The sequence below is a fragment of the Megascapheus bottae genome, chromosome 8, assembly GCF_031878675.1.
Source record: "Megascapheus bottae isolate mThoBot1 chromosome 8, mThoBot2.hap1, whole genome shotgun sequence".
NCBI classification, from domain to species: domain Eukaryota; kingdom Metazoa; phylum Chordata; class Mammalia; order Rodentia; family Geomyidae; genus Megascapheus; species Megascapheus bottae.
This window is the reverse complement of record NC_143516.1, coordinates 22,989,494-23,009,068: the sequence shown is the minus strand read 5'-3', so window position 1 is coordinate 23,009,068 and position 19,575 is coordinate 22,989,494. Positions and strand designations below refer to the sequence as shown.

Here is a 19,575-nt window from a genome sequence, read left to right as displayed (position 1 = left end):
TGGGATAATGTATAGAGGGGTTACAGTTATATTCGTCAGGTAGTAAGTGTATTATGTCTCATACATTGATACTCCTCTCATGTTTTTGTCCCCATTTCTCTCCCTCCACCTCTCCCAATCATCTTGTTGTTTCCCCTTCCCTTTCCTATTTCAAGTAAACAAATAAGTGTATATATAATATACGATAACAAAGTCAGATACAGTAACAATATGAGATTAACCATAAGGGCAAAAAAAGAAGAGAAATAACATAGTACATTAAGAATAACAGTCATACAAGATAAAGCTCTTGATTCCATATCCTAGAGTTCCTTTCATTTAGTCTCCTCCAATATGACCTTATGTACCTAGGTTTTGAGCTATTATAATGGGATTATAAAGTATGTTCTACAACAAACTTTACAATGTTAATTCTTACATATCAAAATTAGGAATCCATCAGAAAGGAAATATTGTGGATATGGATTTCATGGGTCTGACAATGTCTTTTCAAATATGCAAGTGAGTAAACCTTTTATACTTAAAAACAGGATTAACTTTAAGAAAAACTGTGTATAAAGTTTAATACTTCAAAGTATAGACTGTGATTATGTCTTGAACATAAATTAATGAAATATATTTTGATAGTTTCTTTAGACATTAAAGAATTTTATTAATATTTTATATTTATGCTTCCATGGACATTTGACTTACAGCATACCTCCTCATAGAGTTTTTAATAGTTATTTTGCTTCTATGTGTACTCCATGAAATATATTGCACCATGGTAAGAGAAAACCAGTGACTTAATAGATGAAAATTTGTCATACTTATATATGAAAGATAACACCTTAGATTGATCTACAAGGTTAAAAACTTCCAAATGTATTTATTATTATTACTACTACTATTATTATTATTATCAACATCATCAAATTTGCCTGCCCCTATCCCTGAGCTTAATGGGAGGATTTCATTGTCCATCGTGTTCTTAAGTCAAACTAAGAGAAATATTCTCGAGACCTTGCGTGTACAAGAAGGCTTAAAACAATATCCCACAATATTTCCAATGTATTTTAGCATAGCCAGTTTATCTTGTACACTGTGGATAATGTAAACTTTTTGACCAGCTATATACATGAGGGAACTGCACTGATAAATTGTTAATTTTCTGGCCAATCCAGGCCCTCTTCATTGGTTATGGACCAGGATTTAAGCATGGCCTTGAGGTTGACTCCTTTGAAAATATTGAAGTCTATAACTTAATGTGTGGTAAGTATGAACAGAAAACAGAGGATTATCAAAAGTAGATGACAGGAAGAACATCTTTATGGAGATGATGGTGAGGAAAATAGACTCTTACATTTTTACTTTCTTCTTCCTGAGAGACTGAAAAAATATGCAAACACACCACCATCTTACTATACTTGATTTTCTACTAGGTAACTTATATTGATCATGTCTAGCTCTTAACATTAGAGGGTGGGTCTACGTACTGTAAAGGCCCCTGGCTTATATGTGACTCTTGAGAAAGAGCCTTGGTTTGGGGGCCATGAAAAGTGAATAGACTATGTGAAATTGAGGGAGGGAGCATTAATAGTGAGTGGAAGGCAATGTCAACCTAGTAGACAAAGGAAGATTCACTAGGCATGTTCTTTCCATTTTTCCAATTGAGGTAAATACAGTCAAGCTCTAAACCCAGAGCTTTCTGATATCACATTAGTATTCTATGTTTAGTCTGTATGTTTTGAATAAGTACTTTTATGATAGGGTTTAGAATTTTTTTCTCTGATAATGATATTTGGCCTTTGCAAAATCTTACTATGTCTAGCCTCCTTTAGTTGGAGCCTATAAACTTTAAATGATTTAATATATCTCATGTACCTAAGACAGTGTCAGGCATATAGTAATTCTATAATAATGTCTTTATTATGTACTTATATAATAAACACATGTTTATTATTGATATTATTATTAAATGCATGAATCTTAGTCTAAAACAGAGCTGGTTTTAGAATCCTAGACCTAGTAAATTAGTAGCCTTGAGACCTTGAGCCTCATAAAAACACTTTGATGGTTCATATACCAAATATTGATGGTAACTTTAAAAAAATGTTTTGAAGATAAAAATATATTAGTAGAGACACTGGTATATTTATGATGCAACAGATGATAAGTGCAGTTAACAGAAATCTTAAAATTAAGAAATTGTCAGGCCAGGAGTTTGGCCTTGTGATAGAATGCTCGCCTAGCATGCACAAAGACCAGGGTTCTATTCCTCAGTACCACATACATAGAAAAGCTGGAAGTGGTGCTGTGGCCCAAGTGGTAGAGCTTTAGCCTTGAGAAAGCCCAAGGACAGTACCAAGGCCCTGAGTTCAAGCCCCTGGACTAGCCCCCCAAAAATTAAGATACTGTCACATTCTGTGGATCAGTGTTTCTATGAAGAGAGCATGGCCATATGTAGTCTAAAAGTCAAGAGGGTGGTAATTTTTTTTTATTTTAGTTGGAGGCTAAAGGACTCTTATGTATTGAGTTAAAAAGAAACAAAAACCATAGTATCTATCAGCTACTGTTTATTTGGTTTTGAAGCTTTCTAAGCAACTCTATCATTCTTGGACTCATACAGATTTACTGAATTTGACCCCAGCTCCTAATAATGGAACTCATGGAAGTCTTAACCACCTTCTAAAAAGTCCTGTTTATACTCCAAAGCATCCCAAAGAAGCACACCCTCTAGTGCAGTGCCCCATCACAGGAGCCGCCAGAGATAATATTGGCTGCTCCTGCAACCCCACGGTGAGTATCACTGGGAAGAACTCCAAATGTAATTAGAACACACCAGTTGTAGGGGGACTATTTATAGAACATGTATATAATTATCTTTAATGCTTTGGACACATGCAAGCCTTATGTTAGTTTTTTCTTCTCTTGCTTTTCACAGTTTTAGCTGCTTTGGTTCTGTGCTGTGATGCCGAGTTGAGCCAGGTTGGGGGAGAATTCTAGAAGACCTTGTTGTACTCACCATCATAGAGATTGCTGTTATCATATAGCAGCCAGGTTTTAGTACAGAATAACACTATCGTAATGTTCCTTCTCTAAAATGCAACTCCATCAATTGTAAATTTAGGGAAGAAAAAATATTTTTGGTTTAAATGGATGTATGCCACTGTTCTTTTTCCACTCCTCTCATCACAGGAGATGAGATGGGATTAATTACTCTGTAGATAGTACATGTTACAAAATTAAACCATATCACTTAACATTAAAAATAATTTCATCAACCTTTTTAGATTCTGCCAATTATGGATTTTCAGACACGGTTCAATCTGACCACAGCAGAAGGTAAGACATATTATTCTCAGGCACAGATGGTGGGAGCAAGACTTTTGTCAGTAGTATGAGCTACAGAGAACTGCTTTGAGGACTTATTTAGGAATAGTCAGAAAAGGAAAAAACATACTGGGCAGTCATTTTGTAAAACAGAGATTTCTTCTCCTGATGGTCCAGACTGTCAGAAATCAGAATAGATGGTGATTATAAAGTGGGTAGGTTTTGTGGAAATGGAATCACTCTATGAACAGTATGGAAGTCTTGGAAAATTTGAAGATGTGTACAGGTGTATATAGTAAAGCCTTAGATTCTTATTTGACTTTTTTGACTTTCTGTCTTACCTACTTGATTCGTAAGAGGTTGTAAATAAATGATCCATGGGAATTTGTTTTTGTGGTACTGATGTTTGAACTCATGCCTTCGTATCTGCTAGGCAGGATTAGTGCTTGAGCCGCATTTCCAGTCCATTTTGTTTGGGCTGTACCTTCAGATAGACTCTTAACTTTCCACTTGTGCTGAACTCAACCAGTCATCCTGTGCATACTTCCTGCTGTAGCTGAGATGTCAGGTGCATGCTACCACACTCAGCATTTTCCACAGGGACAAGGATCTCACAAACTTTTTGCCACAGACTGTTTATTGATCCATGATTCACAACCTAAACTTCCAAGTTGCTAAGACCACAGGGCTGAGCTTGTGCCCTGCTTAGAGAGATCTTTGACACCGTCAGAACGGGGTCGATTATTCTTCTGAATCTCTGCTTCCCAAAAATCCACATTTTATGCTTCCTGCTGTGTGTCTTGAAGAATAAGTAATTAAAGTAATGTAGTGCTGGAGGTGTGGCTCAAAGGGTAGACTGCCATCTGAATGGGCACAAGAACTTGAGATCAACCCCAATACCACCGATAAAGAGAGAGAGAGAGAGAATGCTTTTCAAATAATCTTAAAGAATTTTTTGGTAGGGCCAGGAGTTTGGCCTAGTGGTTAAAGTGCTTGCCTAGCATGCATGAAGACCCAGGTTCAGTTCCTCGGTACCACATACATAGAAAAAAGCCAGAAGTGGTGCTGAGGCTCAAGTGGTAGAGCTCTAGCCTTGAAAAAGTCCAAGGACAGTGCTCAGGCCCTGAGCTCAAGCCCAGGACTGGCAAAAAAAAAAAAAAAAAAAAAAAGAATTTTTTGGTAGCCTAAGTCTCAAGGTGCTGGAATTTCCAGCAGTTTTATGCAGTGCCTTCTGCTTGCTCACTGTTATTTTAGTATGAAGTGAGAATTTCAGTGAGCTGTTTTGTTTATTGTTTATGGTTCTGCTGCTTATAATTATTTGTGTTTTTTAATTGATACCTAGTTTTATTCATGGACCTCTGTCTGAAAGATTTCTACAGATGTCTACCACAGTAATGTTCACATAATAAAATGTATAGTTATTAAGGAAAACATAGAAATACTTCTGCATGTAACTGGTTTATAGTTAGAATAATTTTCAATGTGGCTACGTGCAGTAGATGGTTAGTAGAGTGTTTATATACTGCACACTAATTGCATTTAATCCCTGTCGGAACCAAGAGAAGACTATTGCCCGTGGCATGCTTCCCTACGGGAGACCCAAGGCTGTGCAAGGGAGGCACAGCATCTGTCTTCTTTACCAGAGACGGTTCGTGAGTGGATACAGCCACGACCTCCTCATGCCTCTTTGGACATCCTATACTGTCCACAAAAACGCAAGTATTTTCCACCTCCTTCATTATGATTAGCAATTCCCTACTCTCATTAAGCAAAAGATTGAAAGCACAATCTCTTGCTGTTGGTCTTATGTCTGCTGTCAGTTTCCAAAGTAGAGTAACTCTGAACAGGGAGTCAGATAAAATTAGGCTCCAATATGTCATCTTGCCACAAACTATGAAACTCCCTCTGTGAAGAGTGTTCCTTGCTTCTGAACCTCCTCTTCGCTCTCTGAACTCTAATATTTGAGGATTCTGACTTAGAATTTCATAAAAATCAGATTATACAGTGAGTCACCTTTATTGATTTTTAAATACATAGCTATGTGAACACAGGAGTCGTATCAACTGCTAGAGTCCGAGGGGCTCCTCAGTGTGGGGGAGCTGGGATGCTTCCATCTCCACATTGCTTACGCCATCTACAATATGTCCCTAGCTCAGACCACAGGATGTCTGTTTATCACTTTCCCTGTTCCTCCCACACCAGGGAAGTTGGACCCTGGCAGATGTAAGAGCAAACATCTGAGAATACTGTCCCTGAATCCAGCCCTGTTGCTGTGGTGGAAAGTGGACACTGAATAAAGAAAGAGGAGGAGATCTGAAATAATAATGAGTTTTAAAGCTAGACAGAAGCCGGGCATGGTGGCTCACTCCTGTAATCCTATCTACTCAGGAGGCTGAGGCCTGAGGATCTCGGTTCGAAGTCAGGCTGGGCACTAAAGACCGTGAAACTCTTATCTCCTGTTAACCACTGTAAAACCGGAAGTGGGGCTGTGACTCAAGGGGGTAAGGTGGTAGCCTTGAGCTGATGAGCTTAGGGACAATGCCCACACCCAGGAGCTGAAGAGTTCAGGGACTATACCCAGGCCCAGAGTCCAAGCCCCACAACTACCACCACCAACAACAAAAAAGCTAGACAGATCAGACTTAGACCCTCAGAGTGATGGACAAGCTATGGGATACCCTTAGAGATTTGAGAAAACTTCATTGAGGGTTGAGGGTAGCAGTTAGAATTAAAACTTCAGGAAAGTGCCCAGACCCTGAGTTCAAGCCCCAGAACTAGCACAACAAAAAAATACAACAAAAACTAAACAGAATTAGCACAGTATAATAGGAAGGTATTTGTACATAAATGATATAAGACATGTCCTGGACATTGTGAAGAATCTTTGTCCTTCAATCAGGAAAAAGATGACTATCTCAGGAGAAAAGTGATTGAAAAAATGGTGAAAGCTGTGGCCAACTAGTTAAAAACCCATTTTATATAATGTAGATTTTCCTTATTCGCAAAGAAGTTTATGACATATAATACCTGATAGCAATTTTCTTTTTGTTCTTTAGGACAGTTTCTCTACAGACAACTTTTCCAACTGCCTCTTCCAGGACCTTCGAATTTCTCTTAGTCCCATCCATAAATGCTCTTTCTATAAAAATAATGCTAAAGTGAGTTATGGCTTCCTCGCCCCACCACGTAAGTACCTGCCTCCCTGATCCTCCCTTCCCTTCCCTCTTCTTCTTTTGCTTCCTTTTTACCTTCTTTCTTGTTTATAGAATAAGCTTTTATATAAGACTGTGGATGTGGCTCAGTGGTAGAGAGCTTGCCTGGAATGTGTGACAATTATAAATAACACTATAATAACTACAACCAGCACCAACAAATAAATAAAGCAATGGAAAAAGGGAATTTCATACATTATGGTATATAACCTGAACATTAGTAATATAAGTATTAATGGAAAAATTAAAATGTTTAAAACTTGAATTTTATAGCCTTTTTATTTGGGGGACTGGTAAGTGATCTCTACTGTCTTTAGAATCTCTTCATTTTTCTAATCTACCTTGCTATGAAACAGAATCTGAGAAGGCTCTTGGTGACAGCGAAGGTTGTATGTGTTTGGGTTCTTAGGAAGGGAATAATACTTTGTTGCTTAAATGGAAGGATAGTTTGTAAAAGAATTCAATAAAAGTGGATCTTCAGCATGCTTACTTTCTGACTGTTATAGAACCTCTTAATAAAGTATTTATTTTAAAAAAACATTAAGTATTCTTGTAGCAAAGTGCTTTATTTTATTTTATTTTATTTTGCTAGGCCTGGGCTTGAGCTCAGGGCCTGAGCACTGTCCTTGGACTTTCTCAAGTCTAGAGCTCTACCACCTGAGCCTCAGCACCACTTCCAGCTTTTTTCTATGTATGTGGTACCGAGTAATGGAACCTGGGTCTTTGTGCATGGTAGGCAAGCACTCTACCACTAGGCCAAACTCCCAGCCCAAGTGGCTTTATGTTTTAAAGTGGCAAATTTGTATGTTAATGAGAAGATGCTTTAACATCAAGTTTAAATGGCAAAAATCCCAAGGCTCCATGTACTCAAATAGCCCCTATGTATCCTGGTTTCTACTGTCAGAGCTGGCTTTGACCATGAAAAGAGACCAGGTCCACGCCTCCAGTCCCTACAAAGAAGCCTTGTGCAGCACAGACTCCTGTGGTGTTTTTCTGACTATTAGATGGTGTTTTGAAGCCAGTTCTTTAGAACTTTTTTTTCTTTGACTAGGAAAGTGTTTAAAGAAAGAAAATAGAGCTAGTGTAAAGTCTGAATAAGTTCCATGTGAGCCCTTCTTTTGATAGATTTCATTGAAAAAGCGAAACAATTAAATATATTATTTTTCTAAGGGATTGACCAACTGCATTACATTTTCTCCTCACTTACAACCTAGGAAAGTTTTATAAGTTGAAAGTCATACTCAGCTAATGTTTTAAACCCTTCCCCATGGCCATGAGAAGGTGTGCTTCCAATATTATTTGTCAAGATTGAAAAAGGTTGTCTTTTTCTTTTGCAGAATTAAGTAAAGATTCAAGTGAAATTTATTCTGAAGCTTTGCTTACTACTAATATAGTGCCAATGTATCAGAGTTTTCAAGGTAAAATATTGTACTTTATAATTTTAGTAAATATAGATGTACTCAGATTTATGATCTAAATTAATGTTTGTCAAATACATGTTTACAGATTTTTTTAACTTCGACTTTGCTAGAATACAAAACATGTCTACCAATGTTAGGATGGTGATATTCTAATGTATGCTTTGCTTATATTTTTAAATGGTTATCAGCGCTCAATTGGTCGATGTATTTTCAATGAAAGTATAGTTTTTTCCAAAAAATATATAATGTTCTTAAAGTTTTCTTGTTGATACAATCAGCTCATTCTTAATTTAATTTTCAGAATGATTCTTTATGTAACTATTTAGAATTCCTGGTAAATTATTTTGTCTTCAGAATGAATAAATTCTACATCACCATTATTGTAGTATTTGACTCTTATATGAAAAGATATACATCACAGTTCAGCTGGTATGTAGAATAAAAATATTGAATTTATAAAATTTTGCTTTAATTTACATCTGTACAACTTATTGATATTTTATAAGGAAGCTTCATATATTAATGCCCAATCTGAATAATTGACCTATCTTGTGTTTGTGATGCTATAATGCTCAGTGATGGTCTCGAATCAATAAAATGACATGATGCACATTAATTCAGCGATTCTGAATACAGAGTTGTCCATTCAAAAGCCAAGCACAAAGAATGGATTTTGGACCTCATGGATTCAAACATGACTGTCTTTAATTTTTACAAGTATTAATTTTGAATCATCTTGCTAGATTTCACATGCCCAGAATACATTATTCCTTTGAAACTACAGTATGTTCCTTTTCTTCTTAGTTATATGGCGCTATTTTCATGACACCCTACTGCAACGGTATGCTAAAGAAAGGAATGGCATCAATGTTGTCAGTGGTCCTGTGTTTGACTTTGATTTTGATGGACGCTGTGATTCTTCAGAGACTCTGAAACAGTAAGGAGATATTTTATCATTCTGCAAATAGCTATCAAAGACATTATTATTTAGTAATATGAGCAGAAACTTCTCTGTACAGTATAATTCACATTCATGTACAGGACATTTCTGACTACACTGGAAGCCTCTTGATATTTCTGATTGATTTGGATGATTTTGCCCAGTCTTCAATAAAATAGTTATTTTTTTGGTGAAAGTGGTAATACTTTTCCCCTATTCAGTTAACTTAAGAATTCTTTTGTTTTTAATGTATTTATTTTTTTGTAGTGTATGTCTCATGGCTTAAAATTAGGGCCTTGTACTGGCTCAGCTTGCTTGCTCAACTGGTACCTCTACCACTTGTGTCTCCCTTGAGCTCCATGTAAATATTGCCCTCAGAGTTTAAGCTCCCTGTGGTTGAGAGAATACCTCAGAATATATGGCAGGTCAGTGAATGAGAGATTATATGCTGTGGTGACAAAAGTCCTCAGTCAAAGTTTATAAGTTTTATAAGGTTTAGGCAGCTCCTAAAATCCAGTAGACTTGAGTTTAATGTCACAGTATTTAGCTACGTCTCACTAGAGGTGGCTAGAAGAGCCTCTGTGAGGAAGCCATCAGTGGTGCTGGTTTTATAGAATGAGAGAGGAGAGGGCTAGGAATTTGGCCTAGTGGTAGAGTGCTTGTCTAGTACGCACAAAGTCTTGGGTTTGATTTCTCAGTACCACATACATAGAAAAGCCGCAAGTGGTGCTGTGACTCAAGTGGCAGAGCGCTAGCCTTGAGAAAAAAGCCCAAGGACAGTGCTCAGACCCTGAATTCAAACCCTAGGACTTGCAAAAAAAAAAAAAAAAGAATGAGAGAGGAGAATGTTTAGAAACTAATTGATCCTTTTGCAGTGATGTGCATTGAACTCAGGGCCTTAGACCTGTTAAGCAAGTGATCTACCATTGAGTTACATGCTCAGCTCCAGCTGATCTTTAATAAAACCATAAGTACCAGAGGATTGGAAGCTGTTTTGCTACACTAAGACAGCAATACAAAGACAGGCACTGAGAGCTGACATCTGTAGTCCTACTCACTTAGGAGGCTGAGGTCTGATGATTATGATTCAATGTCAGCCTAGGCAAGAACGTCCATTGAGACTTTTATCTCCAATTAACCACCAGCATACCAGAGGTAGCGCTGTGGCTCAATGTGGTAGAGCTCTAACCTTGAGCAAAAGGAGCTTAAATACAGAACTCAGGCCCTGAGGTTAAGCCCCCCAAAACAAAACAAAAAAATAAGCCACAACAAAAAAAGACAAAGACTGAAACTGTGCTATGAATTGTGACCTTTAGATCTCAGCCTACTGAGTAGTTAGGATTACAGACCTGAGCTATCTGCACCTAGCTTGCAACATTCCTTTTGGAAGGAGCTGAAGTAAAAGGAAATCTCTAACCTCTTCTCTATCCACCATTTCTTTTTTTTAAATAATCACATAAGAAATAGCAATAATGATTTAGCATGAAACTTTAAAAAAATTTGTTTGGCAAATTTGGTGGGAAGTGTTATTTTATTTATTTTTTGCCAGTCCTGGGATTTGAACTCAGAGCCTGGGCACTGTCCTTGGGCTTTCTCAAGGCTGGAGCTCTACCACTTGAGTCACAGGACCATTTCTGGCTTTTTTTTCTATGTATATGGTACCGAGGAATCGAACACAGATCTTCGTGCATGCTAGATAAGCACTCTACTAGTAGATTAAACTCCCTGCCCTTAATAATGATTTAGAATCTTGGGTATAAGTGCTTAAGTGCTCAAAAAATATTTTCCTCTTTAGGGCCAGGAGTTTGGCCTAGTGGTAAAGTGCTTGCCTAGCTTGCACGAAGATCTGTGTTTGATTCCTCAGTATCACATATGTAGAAAAGCTGAAAGTGGTGCTCAAGTATAGTGCTAGCTTTGAGGAAAAAGCCCAGGGACAGTGCCCAGGCCCTGAGCTCAAGCCCCAGAACTGGCAAGAAAACAAAACAAAACATAACACCTCTTTAGTATATTCAGTTGCAATTTTTCTAAGTACAAGTGAACACGATTCAAGATTTTAGTAGAATGTACAAACTGTTTGAATATTTAAATTAGTTTCATTCTTCTAGAATATGTCGAGTTATTATGATTATGTAGTATATTCTTATACTTAATTCCTTGACTAAATTCAAAATTTAGAAAATGTTCATAGTGTTGGGCTCTGGTACCTCATGCCTGAAATCCTAGTGCAGGAGCCTAAGATCTGAGGATTGTGGTTGAAACACAGCCTGGGCACTGTCCAAGACTCTTAATATCTCCAATTAACTAGCAAAAAGCCAGATGTAGAGCTGTGACTCCAGTGTTAGAGTGCCAGCCTTTAGTGATAAGGTTATGGGACTGTGCTTGGGTTCTGCCTATAAACCTCAGGACTGACATACACACACACACACTACTCTCACTCTCTCTTTCTCTCTCTCTCTCTCTCTCTCTCTCTCTCTCTCTCTCTCTCTCTCTCTCTCACACACACACACACACACACACACACACACACACACACACAAATGCTTAGTAAGGAAGACAGTTATGTCTGATATTTCTTAAAGTAGATGCTGATTTATTTTTACAGAAACAGCAGAGTCATCCGAAATCAAGAAATTCTGATTCCAACTCACTTCTTCATTGTGCTAACCAGCTGTAAAGATTCAGCCCAGACGCCAATGCAGTGTGAAAGCCTAGATGCCTTAGCCTTCATCTTGCCTCACAGACCTGATAACAGCGAGAGTTGTGCTGTAAGTAGCCTTTGTCAGTCTTCTTAGCATACTGAATGCATGTGATATTGACATCAAACCTTTTTTCGGGAAAATACAACTATTAATGTATACGGACTTGAAAGTTTTCTGATAGTATTCAATTTGTTTGTCTAAGATGATAGTATTTGGAGAAGTCTCCTCCCCTCCTCTGCCCCCAGCGTCAGTAGAAGCCACTAAAAAATCATGTCAGTATCACACTTCGTAGGGCTCAGTTAAGTTCTAGGTTTATTTAAAGTATAAATTTTCTGTGGCATTGCCCCATTTGTTAGGAAATGGAAAGACTTAGAAAAAATCATATTAAGTGAAGTAAGCCAGACTCAAAGGAACTTAGGCTCAATGGTTTCCCTCCTTTGTCATAATCAGTAGAAACCTTGGGCTCTCCTAGCAGAGATTTGCAATAGAACAAAACCTAGATACATAAGGCCACATAGTATGACTCTAAATGAAAGGACCTCTAGGATATAGAAACAAAAGCCATATAATGAGTGATTGTTGTCCTTAATGTACTATGTTATCTCTCATCTCTTTTGCTGTCCCTTGGTTGTCTCATATTGTTACAGTATTTCACTTTGTTATCTGATATATTGGACATAATTGTTTTTGGTTATTTGAAATTGGATAGGGAAGGGGGGAAAACAAGATGAGGGTTTAGGGTGAGGGGGAGGGAAATGGGGACCAAGACATGTGAAAGGGTATCAAAGTATGTGAATTAATGCACCTTCTATCTGGTGAATATAATGTAACCCTTCTATTAATTACAATAAAAATATTTGAAAAAAACTGTATTTATAATTCCAAAGATGTCAGCAGAACTCTTAAGTTAGTTTAAAAGTCATTACATTTCAAGTAAATTCTATAAGTGAGTTGATTGTGAAGAAACCTTTGATTGCAATTTTGTATGCTAACTATCTTGCTTAGACGTTTAGAAATTTTAATCACAGATTTGAACATTTAAGACTTCATGAAAATGAAATGATGGGCCTCTCCTTAATTATTACTATGATAAACTTGCAGGGTGACTTGACCATTCCCCATGAAGCCTATCACTCATTAAGCTATGTCATTCTTACTCTTAAGAATGACATACAGAAATGATACCTCCCTTGTAAAACTACCACTTAAAGCTAATAATAATTTAAAAAAGAATTGAGTATAGAATAGCAGAATTATATTTGGAATTTAGCTGGTTGGATGCTTCTGACTCTGCTAAATGGTCAGTACTGAAGCCACTGTTGGGTACCTATCATGTTTTCCCTTCGCTATGAAATCCTTTTCCTTAAGAGGAACGGTCATGAAGTATATCAGCATTGTATTCTGCAGCAAATTGTTAAATCCTTATTACAGTGACAATAAGCAAGAAAGGGATCCCTCCCTTCCAAGGGAGGTCAGCAGTATCCAGTATTGGGAAGGGGCTTTGCATCAGCACAACCATAAGAATTCTAAGTTTTACCACTGTTAGCAGTGTAGAGTTGGCCCACATAAGCCAAAGACAGCTTCTGTTTCTCTCGATTTCATGTTTCAACTCCAGAAAAAGAAGGAATTTAGATAGCTCAAAAGTCGGGCTTGCCTCTCATCCACCAGAATGATGTTAAGTTCCATAAGTTAGGCTTGAATTTTTTTCCTTAGTCTACCATTCATTCTAAAGCCACAATCATAAGTGAAAACATTTAAATCAAATTCTACAAAAAATGTGTACTTATAAGTTACTAAATATTGAACCTAAGCCAGAAGGAGTTATTGTAAGGTTTATGATGCATAGTTCGACATTTGTTCTGTTTTTCTCTCTGATGCAGTGTCTAAGGATGGATTAGATATTAGACTAAGGGAACAGATACCTTGCTTGCTTGAGTCTATTCTCATGAATGGTAGGACATGTGTGCAGATATCTCCTGGGAAAAGTAACAAAGGATTCCAGTAAGGCCAGGATATTCCCTTTAGAGCAGAGAAAAGACTGACAGAGGGAGGATGATTATTGGGTAGTAGTGATTGAAACTTAAGGATGACATAGAGGTGTTTGGTCTGTTTTGTGTGTGAAGAATCTATATTTATCAAGGTCTATTCATTAGGGTACTTGGCCTTTTTGACAAATACCTTTGAAGTCATAGCCTACCAACTAGTGGGTATTCCTTATGACTTCCATTTCAGTTACCTCATCAGTGTCTACCTGTGCTTTCATTTGTTAAAGCTTCTGATGTTGATATTTCCCGATCATGTATCATTAAAGACTTTGCTGTCTCACAATACATGCAGTGCAGTTGCACTTTATGCCATCTCTTGGTCCCATTTTTCATGCAATCAGGTAGATAATACATTCACATAAGAACACATGTTGTACAATTGTACATATCAAAAACCACCCCAGGAGAGAGACATAGGTGAGGAAATCAACATTAAGATGCTGAATACTTTGCTTGCATTGACCTGATACAATGGTCAGGAAGCTAGGACTTGAACCTGGGTGCTTTCACATTAATACCTATATTCTTTCTACTCTACCATAAAGTTTCTGTTTTCCAGTATTTTTTAACCCCACACCAATTGATACAATTAAGTATCCAAGCGTTAATAATGAAATTTGCATGGATATATTAGAGGATGATCTACACAAAGCTGGTGATTGTACCTAAAGATATTGTGGCGTATGTCATTTCAGGACAAAAATGTCATAGCTGATGGAGCTGGAGAGATGATGGGGAGTTTAATGGGGGCTGAAGATGCTCTACCAATGTCTCTTTCTTTCTCCCTTGTCCATCTTTGTAGTCTGGGAAGCAGGACTCTTCATGGATTGAAGAATTGTTGATGTTACACAGAGCACGGATCTCAGATGTGGAACACATTACTGGACTCAGCTTCTATCAAGAAAGGAAAGAGCCAGTTTCAGACCTTTTGAAGTTGAAAACATACTTGCCAACCTTCAACCAAGAAGACTGAGTTGTTTTTTTTTCTATTCCCTCTTAAAACTGCACCATAAATCATTATGAGAGAACCTTATATTTTATACAGCCCATCCACCACCCACACAATTGCAATGCTCCAAAACTGTCGAGCAGAGTTAAAACCGGGGTGCCTCTGTGATACGGACATCTCAGGGAAACTTGTGGACTCTGCATAGTCACCGAAGAGTCTTCCTATCATGTCTCACACAGATTTCATTTGGAAGAATAATGTGCCGGGAGTAAAGGAACATCATACTCACATGTGCTCTTCTCCTTCTCATACGGGAAAAGTAGATGCAGCCATTGTCTGAAGACCAAATATTAGAAATATGTGATTGTTAATGGCCTTTATAGCATTAATAGGACTGGAAGAGTCCATGTGACATTGCTATTTCTACAAGAGTTTAAAAGTGTTTTTATATTCCTTTTCCCTTGGAGTGTCTTTTTAATTTTGTTGTAATCAAAAAAACTCAATGGGAGGCAAACTAGTTCTCAATTTGCATGTGTACCTTTTCTGTGTAGTTTATCAAAAGCCAAATTATTAATCTTATTGTTTTAAAAAATTGTGATTGGCTCTGACAAGGTAAATGTTATGGATAATCGGTGAGTCGAGTCTTGCCTGCCTGTTATGTAATTTGACGCTACATTTTATTTTTAAAAAGTTCACATCATATTCACTGGTAAATAGCAGAGGTTGAAAATAGCTCTAAATGTGGTTCTTTTAGACTGTTAAAATTGAGTTCCATCTGAGTGAAATTGCAGAGAGCTTGGCAGCACCAGCAAGGTGGTATTTTACATGGATGACAGAAATGCTTCTCTCTGTGTAGAAAAATCAACCCACCAGCAGCAGAGCTGTTTTCTGTCCAGGGGTTCCTTTTGTAATTCCATAGGTTGGAGGAGAATTGTCATGGATCACAAAACATTTTCCTTTATGCAGGTGATAAAGTATACAACTTCATTATCCATGCAATGACTATCAGCTTTCATTTCAGCCTGTGAATCTTGAAGGCTACCCTATCTGGTTGCCCCCCTAGGTATCATGTGTTTTATTAGTTTATCAAAGATTTTTATATATCCTTTTTATAATAACAACTGCTTAGGGGCCAGCCACAAAGACCATCAGATAATGAAATTTGCACCTGAGACTTATTTAATAACTTAGGAAGTTTTGTTGATTTTCTTTTTAATTCCACTGTTGATAAAGGTTGTGTGTTTGTATTGTGTTTGTGTCTATACAGGTTCAGTGATTTCAGTTGTTCACTATCTGTCTGCTCTTGAGCCCATGAGTAGATTTTTGTATTTCACTGATTGTAGTTTTTTTTTGTTTCCTAATTTTCCCTTCATTTTTTCTTTATATCTTGTATTTACTAAGAAATGGTTTCTCCTTGCTAAAACTTTATTTTTTCATTTGTTTCAAAAGTGTTTGTAATTGCTTATTGAAGCATTTTCATGATGGCTGCTGTAAAATCCTTATCAGATAATTCCAATATCTGTGTCAGTTAGTGTTTGCATCTATTGACTGTGTCTTTTTGAACATTTAAAAGATTTTTTTTCTGCTCCTTAGTATGATGAGTGATTTTTTTTTCATTGAAGTCTAGACATTTTAGTGATTATGTTACAAGACTATGGATTTTATTTTCTCTGACAATATGCTAGAAAGAAAACTGGGGCTCTTTTTCCTCTCCAGGTGTGGTTAAGAGTTCAGGTCCACATTTGTGTACTGAGGCTTATGGGAGATGAAAAGGGTGGGGATTCTGCTCCTATTGGATCTCTGCTAATGCCTTCTTTTTTGTTTCCTGTGGTCTCCCTGCTGCTGTGGGACTGGGCTAACTGGAAGGATTTATTGTCACCAGGTGGTATGAAATTCCCAGTTCCCTCATCAGTCTTTCTTGATGCTACCCTTACTGGGAATCTTGGCAGCTCTTTCTGGCAAGGGTAGAAGTTGGGAAGTCACTAGGCCCTCTTTGGTATGGTAAAGGACAGAGTTCTCTTCGTGGCACTTCCTTGGCACAAAGTAGTTTTTGTTTTGTGTCTCCTTGTTTTCTATCCTTTAGGTGAAGAGAGAGCAGGCCTCTCTTGATTTTCACTGTTGTTGTTTTCCTGTATCTGTTGCTGTTTCCAGGTTCCACCTCTTTCAGCTCTAAGATGGATAAATAAAGTTCAGGGAACTCAGCTCCGTATGTTGTGAGGTTGTTAGGTCCTGAGGTTCCTAGCCAGTCTGCCTCCTTCTACCATCAGCCATCCCCTGTGTTATCTACACTATCCAGCCTTTCTGTCTACTTTTCAGGAAAGAGACTTCACCTTTGTAGAAGTGTCTTACTGGTGTTTAGATATTCTTAAAAACATGTACAGAACAGATACAGGATTGACAGCATCTTAGCAGAGTTTAATTAAATACGTGTCTGTTCCCTGTACCAGACACCAAGATCACAAGATGGAGCAAGTTATAATCCTACAGTCTTGAGGAAAAGAGACATTCAAACTGTAAATGGCCCTGACTATTAGGAACTGTTATAAAGCAGCCAGGATTGAGGTGTCAGGTAGTACAGAGGAGACATTAGCAGTAGCTGCTGTAGCTTCAGGCCTGTGGGCTAAGCCTTGGGGAATGAATGGAAGCTCTTCAGATGAGCAAGGCCAAGAAAGGAAATGCTCAGTTCCTTTTGATGAAATACGCCTTTGCATTTTCCCATTTACCACTACTGCCAATATTTTCTGTAAGATTCACAGTTACCAACTTAGAATGCACAACCACTTTATTTTCTTGCTTTTTTTAGAGTGCTCTTTTCTTAAAGGAAAGATCAGACTGATGTTTGCTATGTGGGCTCTTCAAAGTAAGAATATCTCATAAACTGCATAGTTTTTTTTCTGTTCCCTGTGTATAGTATTCTTTTTTTTCCTTTTGCAAGAACTCTCCTTTCATTACTTTATCAGTTTTAAAACATATGACTGTCTTCCATGCTTCCAATTTGAATGGTACATTAACATGTCTGTACAGTCAGCCTCTGTATTCATCGAAAACTGGCTCTAGGACCCTTTACATATTTTGGTATCAGAATCTGCAGACGCTCAAGTTTCCTGAATGAAGTGGTATAGTATTGGCACAAAACCTTGTACAGCCATCCATATAATTAAACTCACCTCTGAATGGCCTACAATATCTAAGACATTTAAACACTATGTAAATGGTTATCATACCATAATGTTTAAGGAATAATACCAGCGGAAAAAGTGTTCATGTTCAGTGTGGATACACCTTTATTTCCCAATATTTTTAATATGCAAATGGCAGATTCCATAGATACTGGACTCACAGATATAGAGGACTGACTGTATTGGGAAATGTCTTTATCTTACTTTTTTTCCAATAAAGATTATCCTTGCTTTTCATAAATAAAATGAGCCCACTATTATCCTGAATTTTGTTGCCGTGCTTCAAATATGGGTTGAGAAGGAATCCTGTAAACTTCTGTGCCTGGGCTGACTTAAACCACAGTCCTCCCACTTTTTTAGCCTCCCAGGGAACTTGGATTACAAGTGTGAGCTACTGGTAGACCCAGCTGTGGTCTGCACTTCTTTGACATTAAGTAATTTCCAAAGAAAATTTCCTCAGAAGTCCGTTTCATAAACAAAAAAAGAGGAAGTTCCAGGAAGAGCTTAAATATAATTTTAGGAATCAGAGGGAAAAGGTCAGGCCTTAATAGGAAGAAGGCAAACAAGTCTCTTGTTCAGTAGAGAACTTATGACCTGAGGAGCTCAAGGTCCTGTTCATGGAGATAAGTTGGGTAGCAGAGATGGCCCTCTTGGAGATGCCCACTCTTATTTTCCTTCTTCTGTCGTTAGCCACAAACACTGCCCTGCCCTGCTCTGTGAGTATGTGCTTATCTATAAAAGGAACTGAACTTTGGAACTGAATATACTCATTAAACTTCTTGATGAAGCTTGTCACAGGAATTGAGTGGGTGTGAACGTTTTCAGAAGCACTCAGTATGCAGAACTGTGGCTACAGAATGAGCGTGTTTCCTTGGTTTTGGACTAGTCTATATTATTATAAGAGAGGAAAAAATGTACATAATATAGATGCCCCTGAGTTAAGAAATGTAGGCTTACCAATGACATTTAGATCTTGGCTGTTTTCCCTGGTGGCTGTTATGGGAGGTGGAGCCAGAGACTGGCTACAATATGACACCGAGTCCAAGGGACATTGAACTTTAGCCACAGCTGTATTATTGGATGGAGAAAAATGGCCCAAAGCTCATATCAGGTTCAGAGAGTGAACATTTCTGAACATTCTGACCTACATGTTATATCCTTGATTTGGGCTATTTAAATGGCATTCTTTCAGATAAAACCAAATGGTAGGTATGTAAATGTAACTCTTCTAGTGTTTAGAGTAATGTGATAAGCAGAGGGAAAGCTCCAACTTTTAAATTTATAAATTCCTTCAGTGTCGATTTATTTTTCATTCAATTGTTCCATTATAAATGAATAGCAATTTGAAAAAATGAAGATATTCACTAGAATCACGTTCAGAACAAAAACTACATGTGTGATATAGTCCTTTGGATGATAGAAAGGCAAGGCTTGGTCTCTAAATGACGAAACAAACAAACAAGCCTCTTTCCCCTTCCCCAGGCTGTTGTTTTAAATTTAATTTTCTGCTTGTGTATAAATTATTCAGGTGAAACTTTTTAGAATTTTAATAACTGCGTCGATTTAAAATTCCCTTCTAAGGCCATCAGATATTAGAAATCCAGAACTCAGAATCTACTTCAGCACTTAGATAGTAACAATGTATACAATTTAATGAAGATTCAAGAGCTAAGACTTTTGCAACATTTCTCAATATGTTTTTTGCCAGTCCTGGGGCTTGAATTCAGGGCCTCAGCACTGTCCTTGTTTTTCCTAAAGGTTAGAACTCTACCACTTAAGCCCTAGCACCACTCCTGGATTTTCTATGTATGTAGCACT

General features: G+C 37.6%; 1 protein-coding gene across 1 annotated transcript in view; it reads left to right on the top strand.

Moving 5' to 3' along the window:
• Enpp1 (ectonucleotide pyrophosphatase/phosphodiesterase 1) overlaps nt 1-18,109 on the top strand; it is a 63,000-nt gene extending 44,891 nt beyond the window's left edge. Inside the window, exons 16-25 of the mRNA XM_090338111.1 lie at nt 432-501; nt 1,164-1,251; nt 2,609-2,778; nt 3,273-3,324; nt 4,873-5,027; nt 6,369-6,498; nt 7,862-7,942; nt 8,750-8,882; nt 11,488-11,650; nt 14,432-18,109. Of these exons, the coding sequence (XP_090194237.1) occupies nt 432-501; nt 1,164-1,251; nt 2,609-2,778; nt 3,273-3,324; nt 4,873-5,027; nt 6,369-6,498; nt 7,862-7,942; nt 8,750-8,882; nt 11,488-11,650; nt 14,432-14,602 (1,213 nt within the window). The 3' untranslated portion in view covers nt 14,603-18,109. The remainder of the gene's footprint in view (nt 1-431; nt 502-1,163; nt 1,252-2,608; nt 2,779-3,272; nt 3,325-4,872; nt 5,028-6,368; nt 6,499-7,861; nt 7,943-8,749; nt 8,883-11,487; nt 11,651-14,431) is intronic.
• The last annotated feature ends 1,466 nt before the right edge of the window (nt 18,110-19,575 follow it).